At 40.2% G+C, this 26693-nt stretch overlaps 3 protein-coding genes across 5 annotated transcripts; all 3 read left to right on the plus strand.

Moving 5' to 3' along the window:
* Positions 1-2264: 2264 nt before the first annotated feature.
* Positions 2265-5173, plus strand: LOC146559563 (uncharacterized). The gene is made up of 4 exons (XM_085244893.1): positions 2265-2389; positions 3319-3648; positions 3818-3919; positions 4293-5173. Exons 1-4 carry the CDS (start codon positions 2317-2319, stop codon positions 4304-4306), a joined length of 519 nt encoding a protein of 172 aa, XP_085101019.1. The 5' UTR covers positions 2265-2316; the 3' UTR covers positions 4307-5173.
* Positions 5174-9878: 4705 nt separating this feature from the next.
* dhx40 (DEAH (Asp-Glu-Ala-His) box polypeptide 40) lies at positions 9879-16969 on the plus strand. The gene is made up of 17 exons (XM_085245636.1): positions 9879-10229; positions 10397-10542; positions 10707-10826; positions 11309-11545; positions 11679-11745; positions 11849-11980; positions 12081-12180; positions 12270-12356; positions 12437-12619; positions 12729-12809; positions 14871-15028; positions 15240-15354; positions 15477-15585; positions 15673-15767; positions 15873-15942; positions 16034-16262; positions 16760-16969. The coding sequence occupies exons 1-17, from the start codon at positions 10058-10060 to the stop codon at positions 16879-16881; spliced, it is 2223 nt and encodes a 740-aa protein (XP_085101762.1). The 5' UTR covers positions 9879-10057; the 3' UTR covers positions 16882-16969.
* A 234-nt stretch (positions 16970-17203) lies between these two features.
* On the plus strand, positions 17204-26693 carry akt2 (AKT serine/threonine kinase 2). 3 transcript variants are annotated; one of them, XM_085245639.1, is made up of 14 exons: positions 17204-17634; positions 19308-19387; positions 19628-19759; positions 19858-19969; positions 20842-20995; positions 21816-21947; positions 22045-22110; positions 22215-22283; positions 22530-22652; positions 22942-23070; positions 23361-23575; positions 24233-24320; positions 24395-24497; positions 24622-26693. In XM_085245639.1, the coding sequence occupies exons 2-14, from the start codon at positions 19342-19344 to the stop codon at positions 24699-24701; spliced, it is 1449 nt and encodes a 482-aa protein (XP_085101765.1). In that variant the 5' UTR covers positions 17204-17634; positions 19308-19341; the 3' UTR covers positions 24702-26693. The 3 variants fall into 3 exon arrangements, with proteins under 3 accessions (XP_085101765.1, XP_085101763.1, XP_085101764.1); XM_085245637.1 differs by having other exon boundaries at positions 17205-17634; positions 19213-19387; XM_085245638.1 differs by lacking the exon at positions 17204-17634 and adding an exon at positions 17767-17950 and having other exon boundaries at positions 19213-19387.

The raw sequence follows: 26693 nt of genomic DNA on the forward strand, positions 1-26693 counted from the left end.
CTCCTGGATCACTATATGACAATCAAATCAACCAAGAACTGTACAATTTGTAATGGATATTAAATTGTACCTTGGCTCCCAAAAGACGTTTTCCTTATAATATTTGATCACATATTTAATTCTATAATCCTCCAGTCACTGCACAGCTTTATTGTCACTTTGGGTTGTTTGTGTCAGCAGCAGGGCTGGACTGCGACAAAAAATCAGCCTGGGCATTTTGACTAAAAACCAGCGTACTAGGTAATATAGGAAAAGCCATAAAGCCTTTAAATGAACAAAAACGCTTTTGTGACAGTGGTGTACACTGTCCTGTTGGTATATATGTATGATTTCTATATATTTTGCATCAGATGACCACTTTGATTGTAAGATTCTGATAATTATTTATTAAAAGCTAGACATTCTAAATGAGAATAAGAAAGAACTATTTCTTTGTGCCCCCCTTTCCCTGTTAATGCCCTACCTGACCCAAGGCAAACCTTTAGACCCGTCCCAGTACAGTTACCAGCTGTCAGCAACTGTCAGAAACGGTTCGTAACTTCCCTTCAACTCATTCGTGTCCTAAAAGGTAAACCTGTTTCTCCATCACCTGTTCAGCTCTCATTCAGTAAGGACATCTCCCGTTTTCATCTTCATATTTCCCTCTCACCAGATATCCAAACCGATATATGCCCTGTATGCCCGATGGTCAGTCCAGCTGTGGTCAACAGGTTGTCTGTTCAGATGCACGCAAGGAGCAGATGCAGATGTTGTGTGAACAGCAGTGTTGTTGTTACGAGTAGTTATGATAAAAGACCAGTAGATGTCGCCCTATGTCAGCTAGCACGTTAACATTTTTCAGTGTCGGATATAGATCTGATATAAATATAGATCTACTGCAAACAAATGGCTGTTTATGCAACTACAAAACAGTGTCAGCTTTTGTTCTGTAAATCTGTTTGACTCATTCAAATTGTACTAGAATCGATCTCTAATGAACTACATTCGCTAACAGCTGACGTCATGTGGAAGCAAATGAAAAAGTACAATTTGAAAATATCCATTCAAATTCAATTAAAATTGCAAATCTTCACATTTGTGCATGGGTTTAAACAAACAAGCATGTTTTTTTTTATAATGGATCAAGTGCTGCTCATGGAGAGAGAGAGAGTGAGTGAGGGAGGTGGGCAGGAAGTAAAAGTCACAGCAAGATACCAGAGATAACATCTTTCAAAGTACAACAGGAATCGACCTCAAAAATCATAAACATGGATCCCACTCAAGAGCTTCAAATTTAGAATTTAAGGGTTTAAGATGAGACACTTAATCGTATTCACAAGCATTCAAAATCCCTAAACAACAAATGGTAACCAGAACACAAATAAAGCAAGAGTCCAAACTACATACCTCGCATAGCACAAAAAAAAAAAAAAAAAAAAAAAAAAAAATGAAGCGCAAAACCAACATAAAAAAAAAAAAACGGGGAAAAAAAACAACTTCGAAAAAACTTTAAAAAGTTATGTTGGTTTGACACCATTGATACAGACTCATTAATCAGCCATATCATGCAGAATGATGATGTGTTATTTTAAACAATAGTTTTAATTGTATTGTGCATGGTCAGCGCCAGAGCAGATGGACTGGATGGGTAACTTGCTTGAACAGGGGAAATTAGATTCAGCACACCTAAAAAATGCATAAATAAAAACACATTTTATTACCAAATCTACTCAATTTTACTTATAACTGTCAAAGTAGGTCAGTAGAATTCAGCTGATGGGGAAAAGTGACCTTTTTGGACAGCCTGGACCCCTGGAGCCCGTCCATAATGCAGACACTGGTGTAGATTATTATGATAACACTAATTGTTAAGAGCTCCCTCACCTTAAATTTAACACCACACATCGCACACTGAACAAAATGACAAACTGATGGTCTTTTCTGTCCTGCTAGCAAAAAGTAATTTACTGATTAATGTGTTTCTTCTGCTTTTTGTTTTGCAAAAGCAAGCTTGGATATGATGCATAATGAGATCATAACAGGATACACAAGACAAAGTTAAGTTAAAAAAAGAAGTTAAAATCGTCCACTAAAGGCTACACTGCACAACAAGTACGTCTCTGTTTGGCTGTTTTCTCTGTACACACTGCACCAATGAAAAAATACCTTTATTTTGAAAGTTGTGTTTGAATTAGGCCCACCCACCCGTTTTTTTTTTTGTCAGTGCCAAATATACTTCCGGATGGACCCTTTAAATAGAACCTGTGGTCTTGCGTGTACCCTGATGCTCAAACAGGTTAATACACCATCACCAGGGTGCTGCTCACATTGTACTACATGCTGAGGAAGATGCACGCAGCTGGGTGGACTTTTGTTTTGTGTCTGTGCTTCAACTGTGCGTCTTCAATTGGTAAGTGACTCGGTGGAAGTCTAAAAAGTATGAAACTACTCTAATCAATTAAAAAAAATAAAAACAAAATGCGGATTGAAATATTTTGGCTGAATATTTGGACTTCTGACCCAGTGGATGGTTTCAGAAAAATATTTTTAATCAGATTTAAGATATATTAATTAAACTAATCAACTAAAATTCATGAGGTTGATTTTTTTTGCATTTATTATTTATAATTGCATTTATTAAAGGAAATGTGAATTTCATATGCAAAAGTATTTAGAAAGCAAGTCTAACTCACAGTTTACCATCCAACTGATAAAAGGCAATCAAACCTAAATCCAACAGTCACGAAACCTAAAGGAAATACAAAGGAAACTTCTGTGATATGTTTTACTGAAACGTAACCAGAGATCTTTCTTGTAAAATACAATGTTTGTATCTTTAAAATACCTTTAAAATACCTACTACTTCCTTTGACACTTTCTTGTTTAATGCACTGAAACAGACATATGTTTAATTGCACTTTAGGTCTTTAATTACCTAGATATGATTGTTATACTGTTTAAATATGTTTAAAACTTTATTTTTATCACTGTGTAGCTGGGTTGTAAAGATTGTTAGTGTCAAGGTCTGTGCAGGCAGACCATGATGAGTGGAAAGTAATGGACCCAAATGCAGATTAACAAAACGTGGAAATGAAATTGGATTATAACAAAAGTTGCGCTTTTTATTGAGGCCGGAAAACAGAACATGAACCAAACACTTCTGCTTCTTCTTCCCTGTCATAATTATTCACTTTTATTGAAGAAATGAACACGTCATGAGCTCTGAATACCTGCAGTATGGAGGGGTAAGAGGTTGTTCTGTTGGCTCTTTGATCATCTGACCACGAGATGAGTAAACTAAACTTTCTATTTTGTTTCATTTTTCCCTTTATGATGAAGAATCCTGTGAACATTTAGGAGAAATCGGTGAAGAGCACAGACTGAAGGCTCCATTTGGTTCATCTGTGCTTCTACCATGCAACATTCAAACAAGCAAGTTCAAATGGGTGACGTGGAACTACAGTGGCTCAGGGCAATTGCTCAATCTCTCATCTGAAGGGCACGTTACATTTTTTGACCCCAGAAATGGCCGAGTGAAAGCCTTTCCAAACCAGGGCTCAGAGGGGAACTACTCTATCAGAATTGATGATCTTGAAAAGGCTGACATAGGATTTTACCACTGTATACAGGAGGAGGGAAAATGTGTTCGAGTGGTGCTGGATGAAATAGGTAAGTGGATTTTTATTTGTAGATTTTAAATTAATTTAATTTTGAGCTGTAGAGTTTCTTCATTTTGAATAACAAATCTCAAAGCCTGACAGGCAAAAGGACAAATCAATAATCTATTACAATGATGTACTCTGATACATATCTAGTAAAACAGCTGCTCTTCATGCAGGTACACAAAGAATCCCGTGGCTGGTGATTTACATCTCCGCTGGTGTGACTGCTCTATTAGTGGTGGGTGTTGGTGGCCACTATGGCTACCAAAAATGCAAAGGTGAGAACTTGCTGTGTCTGACTGGATTGTCAAGTGATTGTTTTGGAGGGTGGATTGGTCACAGAACCATTGTACCAGACAAAAAATAATTAAACTGCCAAACTGCAAGATATCCCATGTTTATAGTCCTGTAGAATTTGTATCACAGAGAAAAAATTTATTTTTTTTAAATTAACCTATTTTTAGTTTAAAAAAAAAAAAAGTTGTTTCAAACCGTAATAAATTAGCTAAGGATTCCAAAATAAATAATCTGTTGTCGGACAGCATAATGCTAAGAGCACTTTTAACACAAACAAACAAAACAATAAATGTCAGACTACTGGAATAACAAATGTGAAATCTAAAATAAAATGTATTGTTTGTTTTCGTACAGGAGAAAACAGGTGAGAGGCCACAGAATCTTCCTTCTATAATTAATCCTCAGAAGAGGGAAAAGAGAAAAAGAAGAGCAAAAATGAAAATACTGAAAAGTTACTAAATTACAAAATTCTATAAATAAAATTATTCATGAACTAACTGCAATTAACGACATCTAAGGTTGCAAAGCCATTTCTAAAGCTTCAGGATTTCAGAGAACCACAGTGAAAGCCATTATCCACAGACGGAGAAAACTTGGAAAAGTGGTGAGCCTTCCCAGGAGTGACCACCTAACAAGAAGACTCCAAGATCACATTGACCTCATCTAGGAAGTGAAAAAGAAAACAGAACATCATCTCATGAACTGCAGGCCTCACTTGTCTCAGTTAATGTCAGAGGTCATGATTCAATAATAAGAGATTTTGCTCCTTATCACAACTGTTTGAAAGTTTTGCTGCTGCCGCACAACCAGTTATTAGGTTTAGGAAGCAATTACTTTTTTCACACAGGGCCAGTTAGGTTTGGATCATTTTTTTCCTTTAATAAATGAAATCATCATTTAACGACTACATTTTATACTTACTCAGGCTACCTTTGTGTGATATTGAAGTGTTTGATCTGAAACAGTTTGACAAACATTCAAAAAGAAAAAGAAATCAAGAAGAGGGAAAAACACTTCTTCACAGCACTGGATGTATATATGCTGATTTATTTTTTATTTTTTTTTATTTTTGACACAACCCACTGTGGCTTATGGTTCTAATTTTAACTCTTACAGAAACCTGACATTTATGCAGTGTGTGCATCCACGTGTAAATTGCATTGGCTTCTAAAAGAGAAGGTTTGCTTATCTGTTGTTTACTAAAATATAGAAAGTGACAGCAACCACCAAATAAAGCAAGCAAAGAAAAGAAATATGCAAGTTATATATATTTCAAACATATTAACTTTATTTGACACATGATTATACACTCAATATGCATGTTTTTTGTTTTGTTTTGTTTTTTACAACAGATTATCCAGAACAAAGTTTACTGGGTTCTGTCAAGATCCTTCAAAAAAGGAAAAATAAGTTTTGTACACACATATTTGCAAACCATCTATCAGTTTTGTAGGGGAAGCTGACATATACCAGAAGAGTTTAATCTGAGACATTCCTTAGCTGCTGCTTTTAACCGTGTTGAATTACCATATTTCTCGCTCCTTTTTCTCATTGCTCTCCTATTACTATGAAATATTTAGAAAAAAGTGAGAACTGTATAAGTCAGCTGGGTACATTAAAGTTACAGGTGATGTTTCTGTGTGTGAGTTTCAGCAGCTTCGTGCAAACCACCAGTTTTTATTTATACACTGTTTTTTACCATAATGAGGACAGTGGTTTCCATTCTCTTGGCCCTGAGGCATTAGTGCTAGCAACAACCACCGTCTGCGACCGAGAGGGCTTCTTACTAGCTGTTGCTGTAAAAAAACTCTCTGTTAAAGGTGGAGCTGCTAACATGTGACTTAATTTGACACATTTTGCCTTGATTACTATTTATTATTTCTTTTTCTCTGTCAGCTTTTTAGGTCTCTCTTGTTTTGCTTTTGTTGGTCCATTTTTATCAACCACTACCTTCCCAGTGTGCACAGACATGCAGGGAAGGGGAAGTGCTGATTGTTTTAAGAGATTAGATTGGGCAATCCATTGTCAGTAATGAAAATGAACCAATAGTGCTTGTAGGGCCAGTGGGCAGTGGCCCAGAAGCTGACTTGTAGCCCGTATAAGTATATTGACTTATACTAGATGGTATGTGTCATGGCTACTGAACGGACCCACGCGCAGACAGTTCTTTCAAGGAAACAAAAAGGGGATTTATTTACAATAGGGATCACCTTAGTGCAAAATATATGTACAGTGAGTTGGGAGGGGGTCCAGGGCTCCAGGGAGAGAAGGGGGGGGGGAATCCACACACACGCTTCCTCTTCCACTCAGTCACCGCCACCGCTCCTCCGCACACACGCACTCCTCTTCAGCCGCACTCGCCCCAACACTCCACACACTGCCCCACTTGGACAGGTCCGGTGATTCGGTCCAGAATCTACAGACAGAAGGTCAAGGCTAGTTCCACAACATAAAACACGTGTAAGCGATTCTTCTTTGAATATGCCGCGAGCACGAACTCAGGTGGTTCGACGTTCCAGCAGTGAGCTGCTCTGTGCCACTGCCTTAAATAGCAGCTGGGGAAATCAGCCAGATCAGCCGCAGGTGGACACCATCCACAGGGGTGCGTGGGCCAAGAGTGAGAGCCCGTAATGAGCTCCACCCAGGCAGAGAGGAGGAGGAGAGACAAAAAACTAAAACTAACAACAACAAAACCTGTAGCCAGCGTGGGCCAACCAGAGAGACACGGGGACCGTGACAGTACCCCCCCCTTAACGGGAGCCTCCCGGCGACCCACCAGGCTTATCCGGATGAAGGCGATGAAAGTCGGCAACCATCCCGGGATCCAACACAGCGGAGCGGGGAACCCAGCAACGTTCCTCAAGGCCATAACCCTCCCAGTCCACCAGATAGTGAAGACCCCTCCCGCGACGGCGAGAGTCCATGATGCGGGAGATCGTGTAGGCAGGGAGGCCACCAATGACCCGAGCGGGCGGAGGGGGCCTGGAAGGAGGGCACAATGGACTGGAGAGACACGGCTTAATCTGAGACACATGGAAGACATTGTGTATCTTCATGTTGCGCGGCAACTTAAGGCGAACAGAAACAGGGTTTATCAAAGCAGCAATTTCAAAAGGCCCGATGAAGGTTGAGGTGAGCTTCTTCGATTCGGCATGAACAGGAACGAAGCGTGTGGACAACCAAACCTTTTGACCGATGGTGTACTCAGGAGCGTGAGTGCGGCGCCGGTCCAGTGATGTTGCAGCTCTGAAATATGGCCAAACTGGTGGCAAGTGGCATCTTGGCAGCTGCACGCTTGACTTTTCTCAGTTCATGGGCAGTTATTTGGCGCCTTGGTTTTTCCACACGCTTCTTGCGACCCTGTTGACTATTTTGAATGAAACGCTTGATTGTTCGATGATCACGCTTCAGAAGCTTTGCAATTTTGAGACTGCTGCATCCCTCTGCAAGATATCTCACTATTTTTGACTTTTCTGAGCCTGTCAAGTCCTTCTTTTGACCCATTTTGCCAAAGGAAAGGACGTTGCCTAATAATTATGCACACCTGATATAGGGTGTTGATGTCATTAGACCACACCCCTTCTCATTACAGAGATGCACATCACCTAATATGCTTAATTGGTAGTAGGCTTTCGAGCCTATACAGCTTGGAGTAAGACAACATGCATGAAGAGGATGATGTGGACAAAATACTCATTTGCCTAATAATTCTGCACTCCCTGTATGTCTTCCTGTTTCCCTGTATAATTATAAAGTAAAGGTGAACAGCATTTAATGTCATTTTTTTCTATACATGTGTAACAAGTAACATCTAGTACTCTTCACCTCTGGAATGAGATATAGTTGCTTTCACACCTAACTGTGGTTTATGCATAGCTCTAACTCTTTAATATTATATTGAGACCCAACTTTCTTGCACAGTGTGTGTGTGTGTGTGTGTGTGTGTGTGTGTGTGTGTGTGTGTGTGTGTGTGTGTGTGTGTGTGTGTGTGTGTGTGTGTGTGTTAAGAAATATATTCTAAAACACTTCTTCAGTAAAGACTCAGAGAAGAGAAACACACAGAACTTCTTGCTAGCAAGGGCAGCCTCCAGACTGAGAGACTCGCACTGAGAAACTGCCCCGGTCTTTATTTATACTTCAGTGAGCGTTTGTTCCTTAAATTGGAATGTGGAGGTGTGTGTGTGTGTGTGTGTGTGTGTGTGTGTGTGTGTGTGTGTGTGTGTGGCCCCATAAACGACTTCCCTTAACCTGCTGGTCTGGAAAATCCAACAGTTCATCTATATGTAAAGAAGCACTTAAACTAAAACTGACATAGCTACGTTAATCCTACCGTAAAACAATAAGACAAGGTATGACCTCTGCCATGCTCCTAGGATGTGGGGGTGAACACGCTAGAATGTTACAGACCTCCTAGGATGAGACATTCTTTCAATATGCCACCAACTATATACTTCTACACACAAATAATTACATGCAGCATTCTACCATATGCAAACTTATATCATTAAAAGATTATACTGACTACTAAGTACAATTTTCCTATTAACAGTGTGTGTGTGTGTGTGTGTGTGTGTGTGTGTGTGTGTGTGTGTGTGTGTGTGTGTGTGTGTGTGTAAAATACAGCAATCATAGTTGACACTGTATATGTTACATTCAATTAAAACATACACAGACCTTATTAACTTCACTATTCATTCCCAAAAAGACCTATTCAAATTTGTAGTCTAGTGTCATCTTTTCACTTTTAGTTTTAAAGACCTCAGCTGCAGCTTGGAAATTGGAGGAGCATATATGTAATTATATACTCAGTAAAATGTTAGCAGATAATACAAAAGCCAGTTTACAGGCTTCATTTTAAAGCAAAAGGTTCAGCTGCTTATGAACGCAGACGGACATAAAATCCTGCTGCTGCAGTATGCTGTTAGTCATCATTTGTCACATGATGAACATCACACACTGATTTTATACCATTAATGACTTCCTGATACTGTTTTAGGCTATTATCATATTAAATAAAAAATCTAGCGGCGATAATCAGTGGAGGTACGCTTTTCCTTAAGACTAACTCATATCTGTGTTTAGCCAATAATACATCTGAAATACCTTCAGGTTCAGGAGATGAATAGGGAGAGAAAGCAAGCTGCATCAGGTCCTTGCAGTCATGCTTTTGTCAAAGGAAGCTGCTGTGCCTGATTCTGATACCCCATTTTGGAACATTCATGTCAAAGTCACAGTCATGGTATCCCCACCTTAAAGATAATCAGCACGGTAGCAGACTAATGCCAAGGTTTTATCCTAAATATTCAGAATTATTTATCACTATGTGACAAACAACACAAAACAACAATTCCGTTTTCCACTCCAACAGGTCACGAGAAGAGTAAAAGCCCAAGAGAAGTCCCGACTTGATCTGTAGATATATTAGAGACGGAATAATTCTGGATTTTTGTTTGTTTGTTTTTGACTTATTTAAAGTGATACATAGTGCATACTAACTGTATAAATTTTACTCCCCAAAGGAAGTAAAATGCACTGCACATATGGGATTGGTTTTATTGAAGTTCATCAAATCATCATTGTCTTAGATAGAAATGAGTTACGTCGTGATCATATCCAGAAATGGATCCTTAGAGCACTGCGGTAAAAATGTATATTGCTTACATTTAATAAGAGGTTGTTATAATAATGTGGTATGTAAGAGATCCCGTTACTGCTTTTATAAAGAGCAATGTAAAGAGAAAATATTTTAATACATGGTGGGGTTAAGGTTTTATATAGATTTATGGTTGGATTGGCAACTTTCCCTCTCAGTAAGTTTTGATTTCAATAAAAGTAAAAATAGAAAAAAAAATCCATATACTTTTATTGTGAAGGTGCCTAGGTCATGTGTCCAAAAAAGGACCAATAAAAATGGAGAATGAGTTTAGTTTGCGGAAGCCGAGGAAGTAGCGTGTCGCCTTCGAAACGAGAGGACCAAATTTTTAAATAAGCCGATCCTCTGTAAAGTTTTATAAAGACTCTGGCCGCAAAGATTAATTTAAGTGTGCTCGGCACTGTTAAGGTCAGTGTTTCACGTGTTTAAATCCTCGCACGGCTCAACACATTCAGTTTTGTCGGTTATGTCAAAATCAGCGAAATGGAGCCCAAAAGAAGACGGGTCAAAACGTCTGCCCATCTATCAGCACAAAAGCAAACTAATTCAAGCTGTCAGAGACTGCAGCTTCCTGGTGGTCACCGGTGAGACTGGCAGCGGGAAAACCACACAACTCCCACAGTACCTGCGTGAAGCAGGTAAGCTGACTTTTATTGTCAAACACACAGACATACTCTAATTCTGCACGTAAAGTCACCATATACATGCAGTGTACCTGAACTGAACCGTCTGAATAGTGCGAAGTTAGTGTGGCGACCATTAAATGAAAACGATGGCCAACTTTTGTCTGTTTGTTTTTTTTCAGGTTTTTGTAAAGATGGCAAAATTGGCATCACTCAGCCGCGCAGGGTCGCTGCCATCACTGTGGCCCAGAGGGTAGCCCAGGAGATGCAGTGCACTCTGGGAAAGGAAGTTGGCTATCAGGTCCGCTTTGATGACTGCACGTCACAGGTAAAAAAAAATCTAATAATTATAATACTACTACTACCTATAATAATAATAATAATAATAATAATAATAATAATAATAATAATAATAATAATTTATCCCCTGCAGAAAATACGTGTTTTCAGTATTTTTTTTTTTTGACACACACTTGTTTGTGCCTGAGCCAGGACACGGTGGTGAAGTACATGACAGACGGCTGTTTGCTGAGGGAGGTGCTGGCAGACCCTGCACTCTCTCAGTACAGTGTTATAATCTTGGATGAAGTCCATGAACGCAGCCTTAACACAGTGAGTCACCCTCCTCACCCAGAGTAATTAACATCATGTTGTTAGGACACTGACACATAACAAAGCTTATCAACTACCTTAAACCAAAACCTCCAGCCCTCAAACACAAACAAACAAATGAACAAAAAACTGAATTACAGCCTTTAAAAAAAACAAATTCTGTGACGTCATATCTGTGGTGGGCCAAGGTTTACATGCACCCATCATGGGTAGCTCCTGCTACAATCGTACTCAGATGTTTTGGTAGTTAGAGGAGCAGGCACTGTGTAGTCTTTAAAACAACATAGAAACATTAGATTAGTTAGAACTCATCTTTCAAGATAGCAAATATACAAAATGATTTCAAAACAACATAGGAGATTGAAACACTGAATGGGGTAAACAACTGCACTAAAGTTATCCATTCAAACACTGCCACCTTTTGGTGAAAGTTTTTTTTTCTCCCCCTTTTAAGTTTGTTTCTCTGTGTGTTTTATTACAAGGACATTCTCTTGGGTTTAATAAAGAAAGTCTTCACTGACCCAGCCAAGGCCACCAAGGGCCGATCCTTCCCTCTGAAGGTGGTGGTGATGTCGGCCACTTTGGAAACGGACAAACTATCAGCTTTTCTTAGTAACTGCCCCGTCTTCGCTATTCCTGGGAGGACGTTTCCTGTAACCTGCACGTTTGGGTCGGCTGTTGGACCTAAAGATCTGGAAAGCACTGGTTATGTAAAAGAGGTACTCAGGGTCATCTGGAAATCAGGCACTGCTTTAGCCAATAATAATTATTAGTGATTAGGTAAGCTTAGATATGTTGTAGATTGATGTGTTTGGCTTGCGTTTATCAGATTTTACACCTTCTGCTCCACAGGTTGTGAAAGTGGCTCTGGACATTCACACTAGTGAAATGGCTGGGGATATTCTGGTGTTTTTGACAGGCAAATAATGATTAGTCTTCATCAAATATCAAGACTGCAACATACTCATTAAAAATAATATTAATAGTCAGCCACATTATTTCCTTTTTTTTTTTTTTGACAGGTCAGTCTGAGATTGAACACGCCTGTGACATGCTGTTCGAGAAAGCCGAGTGCATAGACTATCGCTATGATGTAACAGACCAATCAGTGGATGGCCTTCTCATTTTGCCCCTTTATGGATCCATGCCTACTGGTAAACACACACAGTTGTGTCAGATTGAAGCCAGTGTCAGCTTTGTGTGGTGTTACTGTGATGTCATCTTCTTTTCTTTCTTTTTTTTTTTCTGTCTTAGATCAACAACGGCAGATCTTTCAGCCACCACCTCCAAGAATAAGAAAGTGTGTCGTGGCCACAAACATTGCTGCAACCTCTCTCACCATCAATGGCATAAAGTGAGTAAAGACTGTCGGTCCAGTGGTTTAACAGTCTCTCTCACACCTTTTGGCAAACACATCGTCATGCTATTCTTGTCCACATTTAGGTACATTGTGGACAGTGGCTTCGTGAAGCAGCTCAACCACAATTCGAGGGTGGGCATGGATATCTTGGAGGTTGTGCCTATTTCAAAGTGAGTTTCTGAAAAAATTAAGTCATTTTAGACCTGCGTACAGCTTTAACAGAGACTTGATGTATCTTTTTTGTAATCAGGAGTGAGGCGCAGCAGAGAGCGGGTCGAGCTGGAAGAACTTCAGCTGGGAAATGTTTCAGAATCTATACCAAGGAATTCTGGGAGAAGTGTATGCCTGAATACACAATTCCAGAGATCCAGAGGACGAGTCTGACCGCTGTGATACTCACGCTGAAGTGCCTGGGAATTCATGATGTCATCAGGTATATTTTTACCTCATTCTGTCTCAGTTTCTTATTCAGTGTAGTTTAACTAACTTTGCCTTCCTGTTGTCACCGATTTATTCATTAACAAGGTTGATTTGTTTTTAAGGTTTCCTTATCTGGACTGTCCAGAGGAAAGATTCATACTAGAAGCACTAAAGCAGCTCTACCAGTTTGATGCCATCGACAGGTGAGTACAGTGGATTTAAAAGTCTACACACCTCTATAAAAGTTAAATTTTTTGCAATGTAAAATAATGACAGCAAGATAAATCACTTCCAAACTTTAATGTTAACTATAAGATGTCCCACCCAATTAAAAAACAAACATGAATGCGTAAGTGTGTACACTCTTTTATAATAAGTGATATGACTATGGTCAAAACACACCAATCACCAATCTGCCATCAGTTAAAGTTCAGCTGTTCTTGTAGGATTTTTCTTACATTTACTTTAGTTGCATCTTACAAGCTGGTCCACAAAGAGCCTACAAAGCATCATCGTTGGAAGGACAAAACTTTAGGTCATTAAATACACCACAAGACACAGCAAAGATTATCATCAACAAGTGGAGAAAATATTGTGCAAATGTTACTTCTGTAAATATCCACTCAATGAGCACTCAAAGTGCTTTCTACCACAGGTTTTATTCATCCAGTCACACGCACTCATACAGTGATTTTATGTATTACTTAAGTGCTTTATAACACTCACATACACTTTACGGATGCACTGAGGGCAACTGAGGGTTAGGCATCTTGCCCAAGGATACTTCGACATCAGGACTGGAGGAGTCGGAGCAATCCACCAACCATCTGATTGGTAGATAACCCACTCTACTGCCTGAGCCATAGTGACATTACTGTGAAAAGGACTACAGGAGCATTAAAGGAGCTGCCTGAACTTCTGGCAAGAACTGGTTGTGCACTACATGTGACAGCAGTCCCTGTGGTTAAGGATGGCAAGATGGAAGCCTTTTCTTATAGAGAAAAACATCTGATCCCAGCTAAATTTTGCATACATTGAACAAACATGAAGTCTTCCAAAAGTGTGTTGGAAAATATGTTATAGTGTGATGTGGCCAAGGCTGAACGTTTTGGTCATAATTCCAAAAGGTTTGTTTGGCAGAAAAAACAGCATTGCACATCACCAAACGAGCACCATACCCATGGTGAACCATGGTGGTGGCAAGAACATGCTTTAGAGGCTGTTTTTCTTAAGCTGAGACTGGAATTTTAGTCAAGTGGGAGGAAATTACAAACAGTTCCAAATATCAGTCATTTTTGTCATAAAGTCTTCAGGTGTCTGCTAGAAAGATGAAGAGGAATTTCCCCTTTCACCACAACAATCCAAAGTATACACCCAAATCATCAAAGTAATGGCTTCACCAGTAGAAGATTGAAGTTTTAGAATGGCCCAGCACGAGCCCAGACCTAAATTCAATGGAAAATCTTTGAAGTGACCCGAAGAGGGCTGTGCACAGGATACGCTCTTGCAATCGGACAGCTTTGGAGCGCTTTTGCAAGGAAGAGTGGGCAAGTTACCAAGTTAACAATTGCTGTGCTGACTCCTACCCAAAAAGGACTCAATTTTGTATTAAAATCAAAAATGTCAACAAAGTGTTAGTGTTCATATTTATGCAACTAGATTATTGTACTTTAAAATTGATTTTATCTAAGTTTATATTGTTTATCAGTTGAATTATATGTGTTCTAGATCAGCGGTCCCCAACCTTTTTTGCGCCACGGACTGGTTTATGCCCGACAATATTTTTCACGGACCGGCCTTTAAGGTGTCGCGGATAAATACAACAAAATAAAACTAGTACCGGTACCAAAAAAAAGATTTATTCATAACACACGTGAAAAGACCCAGGAAAACAGAGTTAACGATAAAAATGATAACAAAATAACGCTGAAAACCGATAAAACCCCTGAAAACCATACATTTCACACCTGAGCCTCAACTCTCGCGGCCCGGTACCAAACGACTCACGGACCAGTACCAGTCCGACGTCCGGGGTTTGGAGACCACTATTCTAGATCACAATAACCGTGGAAACGATTCTGAAATCATTTATCTTGGTCTTGTGATTTTTTTTTACATCACAAAACCATGGCATTTTATCAAGGATGTGTAGACTTTTTAAATCCAGTGTATTGTTGTTTTTTCAGGGGCATGAAATTTACACAATGTCTTGTGTAAATTTCATGAGCTCTTATCCTCTTATCTCTTTGATGTTTGGGCTGTAGAAGAGGAAATGTGACAAAGCTTGGGGAGCTGATGGTGGAGTTCCCCCTACACCCAGGCCTCACCAGGGCCCTGCTCAAGGCTGCCTCCCTCGGCTGCCAAGACCTGTTGCTTGCTGTGGCGGCCATGCTGTCGGTGGAGAACATCTTCATCAGGCCAGGTCCGCAGTAAATTTTAATGTTGATAATTTAAAGGAAATGTCTTCTAACAGGGACAATAAGCTATACATACAATACAGTCCATTTATTTACTGATATGCTGGTTTATTTGTGTATGTATTTCACATTCTACCAAATGGGGAAGGCAGGTGACATGGAATGAAATAAAGCTTTCGGCTCACAAAGTGTTGGCTGATCTCTTGTTCCCCTCAGGCCACCCTGATAAGCAGAAAGAGGCAGATAAGAAGCACCGAGCGCTGGCTGCAAAGACTGGCAGTATGAACGACTTTGCCACACTTCTCAGTGTCTTTCAGTCCTGCAAATCCAGGTGAAGAAAATAATCGATTAGTACTACAAGATGCATTTCTATTTTCCACTTCTTCCTCTAGAACTTCACATTGCATGACTTTATCTGTGAGCCGCTGTGTGAGCCTCTTATTTGCTCTATAGTGATCGACCTTCAGCGTGGTGTAAAGAGAACTGGATCCACTGGAGGGCGCTGAAGTCAGCCTTTAGTGTGGAGACTCAGCTACGAGACATCCTCCACCGACTCCAGCAGGTAAAGCTTTTTGACATCACTGCGACGCTCTGCTAATTTGTTCGTATTGCTTCTCATTGTTTGTGGATCTGCCTGCTTGCTTTCTAGAAAAAAGATTTCCCTGTAGAAACATTTGATGGCAACAAGAGTGAACTCTTTAGGCGATGCCTCTGCACAGGATACTTCACTAACGTTGCAAGAAGGTATCTGAAATGATGCTATACGGCCTCATTTGGGGATTCATTATATATAAAAGATTATAAATTCACGGTGGTTGTTGATGTATTGCTTTATCCCATCCCACATAGGTCTATTGGAAAGGTGTTTTGTACAATGGATGGCCATGGATCAATGGTTCACATTCATCCATCCTCATCTGTAAATGATTTTTAAAAATGTTTTTGCTTTAAATAATTCTCTGTATTCAAACTGCAACATAAACTTACTGAGTTTTTCTTGTGGCTTCAAGCTATTTGACCAGGAGGGAGAGCTGAACTGGGTCATCTTCCATGATGTGCTGGCGACATCACGGGTGTACATCCGGACTGTTTGTCCTATTCGATATGAGTGGGTGAAAGATTTATTACCCAAACTCCATGAAGTGGACGCCTATGAACTGAGCAGTGTGGCGAGAGAAGAAGTTACAGCCGAGGAAATGACAAAATGGGAGTCCAGGGAAGCCGCCAAAAGACAATCAGGTTGTTAAAAGTAGAATCTGAGGCAGAGCCTTCAGCTTTCAGGCCCCTCTTCTGTGAAACCAACTCCCAGTTTGGATTTGACTTCTCTCACCTCTTTTCACCATGTGTTATACACCACTCTAAATGTAATCATTCTGGTTCTGCAAGAGATTTATTCCTCTTAAAAGGGAGTTTTTTCTTTCCACTATGACCAAGTGCTTGCTTATAAGGGGTCGTGGGATTTTCTCTGTATTTGTGTAGGGTCCTTACCTTACACTATAAAGCACTTTGAGGCAACTGTTGGTGTGATTTGGTACTATATTAAATGGAAGAGGATAAAACTGACTTGTCAGAATATGTATTTATGATGTATGTATTTATTTATTGTTATATAATATTGTGGTTCTTGGTCTGTACTCACATTACTGAGAGATACCATCAAAAATAGCTCAAAGAGGGTGAATTTAAAAGGGTTAACCTGTGCGGTGCTTTTCTGTTTGTTTTTTTTAATCTTCCAGAGGTTTCTGATGAGGATGCAATGAAGAAGCTGGAGAAGCGAAACGACGAAACCACAGTGAGCGAAGCTCGTGCTCGCTACCTGCAGCGAAAGCAGCAAAGGCAGCAGAGTAAACCTCTCTGATGTTTTTAAGGAAGTGATTCATACGCTATAATACAAAGGAGCAGTTTTAGAAGACATTTAAATAATAAAATATGTAGTGGTAATAAAATCGCCTCTGTCTTCTTTAATCCCTCCACTTTACATGCTACACTGCAGCTGTGACTCTGTTTGCTTTTAAAACTCCTAGCTGACTGACTTGAGATCCATTAACATTAATTTGGCTTGTTTCACACGACTGCCTCCCTGTCACTCAGTCCAGCTCTTTCAGGCTAAGGTTACAGCAAAGCACTTGATGTACTTTCACACTGACCGTTCAGGTGCAGTGGACCCCTCTCTGGTCTCGTACGTCACTTCCTTTTAGTGTGAGTCTGCGGGGCCGCTGTACTGTCTGGCTGGGACGGAGGGCTTCAGTGCTAACCTTATTAAACTCCAAAGAGGCGTTTTCTTTTCTCCTGGATTGTTCTTTTTAATTACTTGTCATCGCATTTACCTGCCCGGCACTTCGCACCTTAGTGGAATCTGTTCCCTGGTCTGTTCACACACGTTTCAACAGAGAACTGCAGCAGCGACTTGAGCAAGCACGCCGCCGCTACCGCTGTTGTTGTCAGAGAAGAAAACAAGCTCGGCGAGCAGTCCGCTAAGCTGTGTGATCATTGACAGAGTTCAATACACACACGCTTCCAGTGATATCTGAGGGTAGCTCTGCGATAGCGTAGCTCCGAGCCTTTTCAAAGAAGCGACGGCTGGGACTTCTTCGTTGTCACTGAAGCCGAGGTAAGAACAACCAGAGTAACGAGAAATACCGCAAACGGCTAACTAACATGCTAACTAGCTGCTAGCTTGAAGGATATTTTGGCTAGCTGCCTTGTTTGGTCGTAATGCGGTCACGGTCAGTGTCCTCGCTGCTACCTGACGCGCCACTTGGCCTAGCTGCACATCGGCTATAATGTTAGCTGGGAGTGTTGTAACTACTCTACTCATAAGCTAGATAAGCTTTGAGCCCGCTTTGGACTTGGAGGAGTAGCATTTGTTGACTTTGTTTCAGTTAGCTAGCTACACCACTGGAGGATGTGGACGTGTTAACTTTACGGTAATGTTTACGTTTGGCAGATTGTGGTCGCGCTGAGTACGGTGCTTAGTTTTAAATTTGAATTAAATTATATTTTCCGACAGAGTAGCAGCATATATGTCGGCTTGCCTCCGTTTCTTTAAGAGTTGCTGCATTTTAGGGCAAAAAACAACCTTAACGCTTGGCTGGTAGTGTTGGGAGGAGAGGTCACGTCTGTAAAAACAAAGGGGTGTAAGTTTACAAGGAAATGTCCTCCTTGTTTATTATCTCAGAGAGCAATTACCTATTATTCTGGCCAAGCTGTGATAACTAAGGATAGTCATAAAAAAAAAAGAAAGTCTGAAGTCGAGGGGAGCCTTATCTGTTTCATCTTTGTAAACAAGGCAGTTCAAACAGTCTTTGTGACTGTACGCACTGTAATATTCAACCCCTTCATTTTCACCGAAACGCTGCGAAATTCCGGTAAACCTATTATCTAACATAAGCTGTTGATTCAGGACTGACCCTGGATCACCAAGGCCTCTCCACAAACATTTAACAAGAGCCGTTGTTGCTTTTTGACATTACACAGCGTTTCAGCCATTTCACTGTTAGATGAGCGGCATTGATTTCCTGATCACTTTCACTTGGCTATTGCTCGAATACGAGGATCTACTACGTTTGGCTATAACGTGACAGTAAAAAAAACAAACAAACAAACAAAAACAAAAAACACCGGGGGGTGGTAAAGATTTGTCAGAGAGATTTGCATGAGATAATGATGACGGCACCTGGAGTGGTCATGATAATGATGTGCAAATTGCAGCAGTTTTCTTTTGTTGTGGAGTTGCTTTTCAAAGTGGCAGAAGGTGGAGAGTTTACTCAGGCACATTGCTGCAATGACAGCAGTCAGATAGGCATCAAGAGCAACACTTTTTTTTTCTTTGTGCATGTGTGTCAGTTTCAGTTTGTCTTCACCGTTTTGCTTCCTTTAGGCATCGTGTCTTCTCGTATTCATTTTCGTTCCCCTGCACCTTAGTGAACATTAAAAACAATTACTTGAGGCTATGTGTTCCTATTCAAAGTGAGGAACCGAATTGTCCATTCAGGGAACGTTTTTAGTAGTTATCGACAACTAACATTACACTTTTCCGATAATCCTGTGCAGCTCTGCGTGTTTCTTATTTAAATGAATGTAGATAACCTATTTAACTTGGCTTTTTAACTGGCTTTGTTGTATTTTACCTTTCATACTCTTCTTGGTTATTCTCAATTTAACTGGCGTGCTTGGTTCTTTCCTCCAGGTATTTCTTTCTTTTTTTGTTGTTGTTATCTGAGCCACAGTGAGGCACTTGACCAATAAGAACAGCTTGCACAATTTCCACCAACCTGTCTGCAGCCCCCTCCCTACCCAGACAGTCTTCTGCCCCAGCATGAATGAAGTCAGTGTTGTGAGAGAGGGATGGCTCCACAAGAGAGGTAAGGGGACCTTTGTGTTCAATATCCATCACCTGAGTCTGCATTAAATGACATAATTTTATATTTTAAGTATTAGCTACTTCTCGTGAGCTTGTCAGGGGTTCCTTTATTGACAGAGAACAGCTGTGACAGCCTTATTGGATTCCCAGTGTAATGATGTTCGAGTACATGTATAGGAAAGTCAGACATCACTGGCCTCTCTTTAAAAAAAAATTAATAAATAAATAATCTGTTTTTCAGGTGAATATATTAAAACATGGCGTCCTCGTTACTTCATCTTAAAGAGCAATGGCTCCTTCATTGGCTACAAAGAGAAGCCTGAGGTGTCCAGTGACCACAACCTCCCACCACTCAACAACTTCTCTGTCGCAGGTCAACTTTCCCTTCTGGCTGACAAACTTGAGTCAGTGCAATATCTAAACTCTGTTTTATTGTTGGTGCCTTCAGCTGAAGTGTCTGTGCTTTTGCAGAGTGCCAGCTGATGAAGACGGAGCGCCCCAAGCCCAACACGTTTGTCATTCGGTGTCTGCAGTGGACCTCCGTTATTGAGCGGACTTTCCATGTAGACAGCAATGAGGAGAGGTAAGACTTCCCACTCTCTGTGGGAAAAGTGTCGATCACAGTGGCTTTAGGCTGGTGCATCTTAAAATTCTGTTTACTTGTGAAAATGGCTTTTGTCTGTAATTTGTCTCTCCATACTACATAAATATCCTAAAAATGAACTTAAATATTGTTCAGAGATGACATAAACTCTGCTTGAGCTCAATAAACCTTGTTTTCTTTATCATCATTTGCAGAGCGCTGTTTCACTAGAACCAGACTCCAGTTATTTATTATTTATATCCAGTTATTATTTAATTGCTCTGAAGTGGATTTTGCCCTTTCTTTTGTTTCAGATACATAACAAGTTTAAATAAGTGAACTGATCATACATGTGCGGTCTTGGAGATTACAGATTTAAAACAACAGCAGAGTTTTATATAGCGTTGCCATGGTATCCAAATGTTGGCAATATGTTTTTTAATTTATATGATACAAAATCCTTTGTGTAACCAAGTTGATTTTAGTATGTAGTTTTGATCACATCTTAAAACAGCTTTAAAAGAATAAAAACGGAAAGACACAGAATGGACCAGAATTAATCCAGAGTCGATAAATGGGTCATTGTTAACCACACTCACTGAAAGCCATTTAGTTTCCAAGTATGAGCAGCCATCATAATCTAAAGAGAATTCAGGGCCAGATTAGGCCTGATTATTCACCTCTAACCCAAGCATTCGTCATTGGGCTTTGTTTACATCGTCTCTGCCAAGTAGCAAATCCCAGCAGCCCCTAGATGACTAGTACACGGATTATCCTCTACCTTCTAAACTTAGCATGCTAGACTACAGATTTTCCCACTGAGATTTATTTAAATTTTGACTACTTTGATGCATGTGTGTTGCTCCAATCAGGGAGGAATGGATGCGATCGATCCAGGCGGTAGCAAACAGCCTGAAGAGTCAGCAGCAGGATGAGGAGCCCATGGAGATCAAATTTGGCTCCCCGAGTGACAGCAGTGGCATGGAGGACATGGAGATTGCTGTGTCCAAATCCCACACAAAAGTGGTCAGTATTTGCACAAGCAGTGCCTGGCAGCTGAGTGTATGCTGTGTTTGTCCAGCTAAGCTCATCTTTATTGAGCAAGTTGTTCAAACTTTAAGCCTCTTTCTCAAAGCTTTTTTTTCCCCCTTGGTTTTGATGAAGCAATCTTTAAAGGAGTTCAGGGTAACATTTCATTATATATTTTATCAATTGCTAAGTCACTTCAATTGATTTTGAAGATTGTTGAAAATAACAACCAGTGAGGTTGTTATTGAGTATTAAAAACATATAACATGTATAGCTGTTAATGTGTACTGATCAAATACAAGTTTGTTGTTCTGTAAAGAAGTCTTAATTTATGGGGTAAAAGTGTTCCTATCACATCTTATCCCAGTTGAAGTGTTCTGCTTTACTTTGTGTTTGTGCGATATAATTCAAATTGTGATCTGCCTCCTTGTCACCTCCCTTACATTCTGTACACCAGAGGCCTGCACAAGTCTTTGAAGTAATTCTTTGAAATGAATATCAGTCCATCTTGTTGCTTTTGTTTCTCATGCAATATGAAAAATTAGCAATATTTTGAACTACATCATGGCATAACATGTTGCCTGTCATTAACACGAGAAATCAACATGCTAGGATACATCAGCAGTGTCCAGTAGCTGTTACTTTACATTTTAGATAGAGGTAGTTCCGATGTATTTATACATAACAACACATCCTTCAGTCCAATCAGAGTTCGAAGATGAAACATTGGTGGCATCTTTGAGAGTTGAGTTTCGTTCAAGAGCACTCGTAGACCCATTAATTTGTCTCGGCTGATCTTTGACCTCTGTTTTCTCAGACTATGAGTGACTTTGACTACCTGAAGCTTCTGGGCAAAGGGACATTTGGTAAAGTGATCCTGGTGAAGGAGAAGGCCACAGGGATGTACTATGCCATGAAAATCCTGCGCAAAGAAGTTATCATTGCTAAAGTGAGTCCTGTCACATCAATATGTGTAGTAGCAGAATTCTGAGCAGTTAGTTAGGTGTTGTTTACACTCCAAGTACTGAATGTGTGTTTATATTTAGGATGAGGTGGCACACACAGTTACAGAAAGCCGAGTTCTCCAAAACACACGGCATCCTTTTCTAACGGTGGGTAACGGTGCATCTATTGTTGTTTCAGTTTCTGCTTTCCTACAATGACTGGACTTTCATCAGTATAAAACAGTCAGTAATTCATCTTCCCTCTTTTACAGACACTAAAATATGCATTTCAAACACACGACCGGCTATGCTTTGTGATGGAGTATGCAAATGGAGGAGAAGTAAGTCTTCCTCTTTCTCTTACTGTTGTGTCATTTCTTTGCGTGACCTTTTGGAAAATGGCTAGTTGCAGAAGGGCAAAAACATAGAGGACACTGCAGTATTGGGTCACATTAATGAATAAAAAAGAATAGGTTTGATTTGAGAAATGTATTCCAATGTGCTTTTTTCTTTTCAGGAAATCCAATGTCTTGAGAGGATTTACGAATATTTTTTTGAGCTCTTTCCTGTTTTTAATTCTCTTGCAGCTCTTCTTTCACTTATCCCGGGACAGAGTATTCACAGAAGACAGGGCTCGATTCTACGGTGCAGAAATAGTGTCAGCACTGGAGTATCTTCATTCACGCAATGTAGTTTACAGGGACCTGAAGGTAGGAGGATTTCTGGCTTTGACTGTATAACAGTAATGTATACATATATTAAGGAGGGATGGGAGGGATATATAGGGATTAGCTAGTAAGGGAGTAATGACTTGATAGCATCATTACTCCATGCAGCATCTCTGATGCAACACATCAAAGCATCCAAGTTTTGCAGTCACACTGCAACAGGACAACAAATAAGCACTTTTAATATGTACAATAAGTATGCGATTTTAAATTATTTTCCCAGCATGGCTGTGGGCTGATTTGACTCTAATTTGAATTTCTCCCCGCACAGCTGGAGAACCTCATGTTAGACAAGGACGGCCACATAAAGATAACAGACTTCGGCTTGTGTAAAGAAGGGATCACAGACGGCGCCACCATGAAAACCTTCTGTGGAACCCCGGAGTACTTGGCACCAGAGGTAATTCAGTGGTTGCTTTTATTGTCATGAGGGTGGTTTGTGGACAGTATGATGTAAAAAGGCACCAGTGACACAGAGCTGGATGAGACAAGTGGGATAGATGATAAACAATATTACCTTGATAAAAGGACCAGTCACAGTATTCAAAGTGGCCATTTTATCAGAGGATGTCTGTTGCCACCTTGTTCCCAATTTTCTTTTGTGATGGAAAAAATGTTTACTGATATTCCTGCACCGCTATTTTCATTGTTTGGTTTCTTTCTCAACACTTTTCATTTCTACCCTGTCAGGTGCTGGAGGACAACGATTATGGTCGAGCAGTGGACTGGTGGGGATTGGGTGTAGTGATGTATGAGATGATGTGTGGCCGATTGCCTTTTTACAACCAGGACCATGAGCGCCTCTTTGAGCTTATCCTAATGGAGGAGATCCGCTTCCCCAAGAACCTGGCTCCTGAGGCCAAGGCCCTGCTGGCAGGCCTGCTTAAAAAAGATCCCAAACAGAGGCAAGTTGTCCCATCACAATAAGCACTACTTTATGAATATTATGAAGAATAATTAGAGAGAGAATTAAATGGCTAAGTTGAACCTTAAAGATTTTTACAGCCACTTAACCAAAAATAAACCGCCTAAAATATGTTTTTGATTAAAGCTTAAAATCCTTGAATACATGAATATTTATTCATTGTTTTGAACTTTATCTGCAGCATAATGGATACATGGCAGCAGTTCAGCTGCACTTGTTGCACTCTGTTAGTTTTCTGAATCTTCCACTGTGCTCAGGGGCACCATGTATTCAGCTATAAAAGGAGTAACCATGTTATTTAAGCCCATGTTCTTTCTTGATTTGTTTTGGCTCAGGATAATGGCCATAAACAGGAATGTAATTAGTTGTTGTTTTGACCAAGCACTGCATTTCTGGTAATAGTTGGAGAACTGCTAATATTAGCACATTAAGGACTGCCTGCAGGCTTACTAACACATTGCATATGGTAAGGAAATGAAAAATAAATTTGTCTACAAATTGGTAAATATAAGTCAGTGGAGACCAACACAACAAGTGCTTGTTGTGCCCATCTAATGACTGTGTTTTGTACATTTATTTGTAGCTGGTGAGTGTGTGGGTGGTGGTGACGATGATGGTGTTTTTGTTGTGTTTACAGGCTCGGAGGTGGTCCAGACGATGCCAAAGAAGTGATGAGCCACAAGTTCTTCACCTCCATTAACTGGCAGGATGTCATTGACAAAAAGGTGAGATGAAAACAAACGATGGGGGAAACTGGATGACCGGCATGCGAACTGACTGATTTCCTTCCTCTCCTCAGCTTATTCCACCCTTCAAGCCACACGTAACATCCGAGACGGACACGCGCTACTTTGACGACGAGTTCACAGCACAATCTATTACAATAACTCCTCCAGACAAGTGTAAGTGCACTTAAGTGGCTGCTTTTCTTTGTGCTTGGATTTATTTTTCTAAGCAGCTCTAAGTTGTTGTTGTTTTTTTAACGTCTAGTTTCATCTTTGTATCATCTTCTTCTCTCCCCTCCAGATGACAGTTTAGACGTAGAGGATTCAGATCAGCGTACTCACTTCCCTCAGTTCTCCTACTCTGCCAGCATACGGGAATGATCCCTCAGACTTTTGAATGAGCAGGCAGGCTGACACACGATCACAATCCCACATACACACTTGCACTGCTGAGGAAATTTGAACGACACCAACAATTTAAAACAAAAAAAAACAACAAAAAAAATAAAGGAAAAAGAAAGTGGCACAAGACACATTTTCATTCTGTTTTTAACGCACACATACTGGCAAATCAGACAAGACACAGATCATAGTAGTAGGGAATGAACACACACAGACCCTGAATGACTGACCTCAGCAGGTTGGTGTGGATAGACTGGCAGCTTTGTCTCTGTAAGTCCTCTCAGGGCTTGCGTTAGGCTTCCCTGCGGGACCTCTGCTGCAACACATCAGAGCCTTGACACTTTGAAAACCAGGTTATGCCAGCAAGTAACACCTCTTTACCAGCTGTTCCATGCTTCACACACACAAATAAACACACACCAAAATCTACCAACTCATGCACAGACTGCATAAATGTACTTGATAGAGTTTTACAAAACCAGTATAATCAAGATTGGGAAAATCACAGCAATTTGATGATGGGGGCGACAAAGTTTGATTTCATCACTTGTTACGGTTTTAAATGTAAAGCCATATTTCTGCATTTTTTTTTTTACATTTTTTTTTAACAAGTGCTCTTTCTGGAACTTGCTGTTACAAATCAAGAGTGGGATTTTTCCCTACAGTTGGGTTAAAGGGGGGCAATAAGGAAGAGGAGAAGGGTAAGGAGGGGTTGCCATTACTGTTTGCACTGCTTGTGTGTGCGTGTGTGTATGCAAATGGTCGAGCAGATGTGTATGTGCATATAGGGTGCAAGAGAATGTATGAACAACCATTTTGAGTCTCAGCCATCCATTCGTGTCTGTTTTTATGCACGATGTTTTGGGTTTTTTTTTTAACTCTGAACTTTTGCTGGAATATGGACAAGAGAGGACGCCACCGAGCACACTAAACACGCTGGGTGTTTTGTTTTTGTTTGTTTTTTCTTAAGGGAACAGGCATGTCATTTATGATTGGCTGGCTTATTGCTAAGTTGAATCAGTCTGGATTATAAACTGGGATCGTGTGTATGGCTCACATTTGCTTTAAAATACTGCATTAAATTTATCTTGATGCAGCAGACAAGCTCCTAGCATCCAAAGTGTGCGACTAACTTGTAGCCAGTTGAAAGTCTAAGCAAGTTTTCCTTCAGGCTAGCCGAACTTCCATGTTGAAGCAGTAGGAATAGAAAGAAATCCCCCCCCCCCCCCCCCCAACCTGTCTACAGAGACCAATCTAGAGGAGAACAGACATCTACTGCTCTCACTGGAGAATTTGGCACCAGTCGTTTATTTTCAATCTGTATTACCAATTTTTTTTTTTTTTGTGTGTGTGCTGTTTTGTTTTTTTTAATTTAGCCCGTGGGTGTCTCCCCTGTATTTAGAGAATGAGCGTTCAATCATTGGTAAGAGGCCAAAATTTGACTGAGTTGTTAAACACTTCACATGATTCCACCTTTGATGTTTAGTCTTTGTGTTTTTAGGGTTTGTTTGTTTTTTTTGGTTTTTTTTCTTAAATTCTGTGTTGAAGCACTTAAATCTGTGTAGCTGTACATCTGGAGCAACAGTCTGCAGGTTTACAATCAGACTAAAAGCTGCGTGAGCTGTTTGACCGACCTTCAGCCTGCGAAAGAGGAGGAACTGATGGAAACGCGAGCGCTGATGTTGAAATAATAAAAGCCCTGAACATGATATTGAAAGAGTACTCAAATTGATGAACGTGTATTCCATAATGCTGGAAGAGGATGCTGGTTGCTCTTTGAACTTAACTAAAGGAACATCAAAACTTTTTTTTTTTTTTTTTTGTATGTCATCATTTTTTGTTTGGTTTTTTTTCCATTCTCTCTCCCCCCCCCCCCCCCCCCCCCCCCATCTATTTCTCAAACCTTTGAAGACACATTGTCTTGTTTGAGTATACGTTATATAAGATATATATTAAACTTTTTTTAAACCA

The sequence above is a fragment of the Mchenga conophoros genome, linkage group LG14 (genome assembly GCF_057382185.1).
Source record: "Mchenga conophoros isolate Kocher_MC1m ecotype Shallow Benthic linkage group LG14, M_conophoros_male_GT1.1, whole genome shotgun sequence".
NCBI lineage: Eukaryota > Metazoa > Chordata > Actinopteri > Cichliformes > Cichlidae > Mchenga > Mchenga conophoros.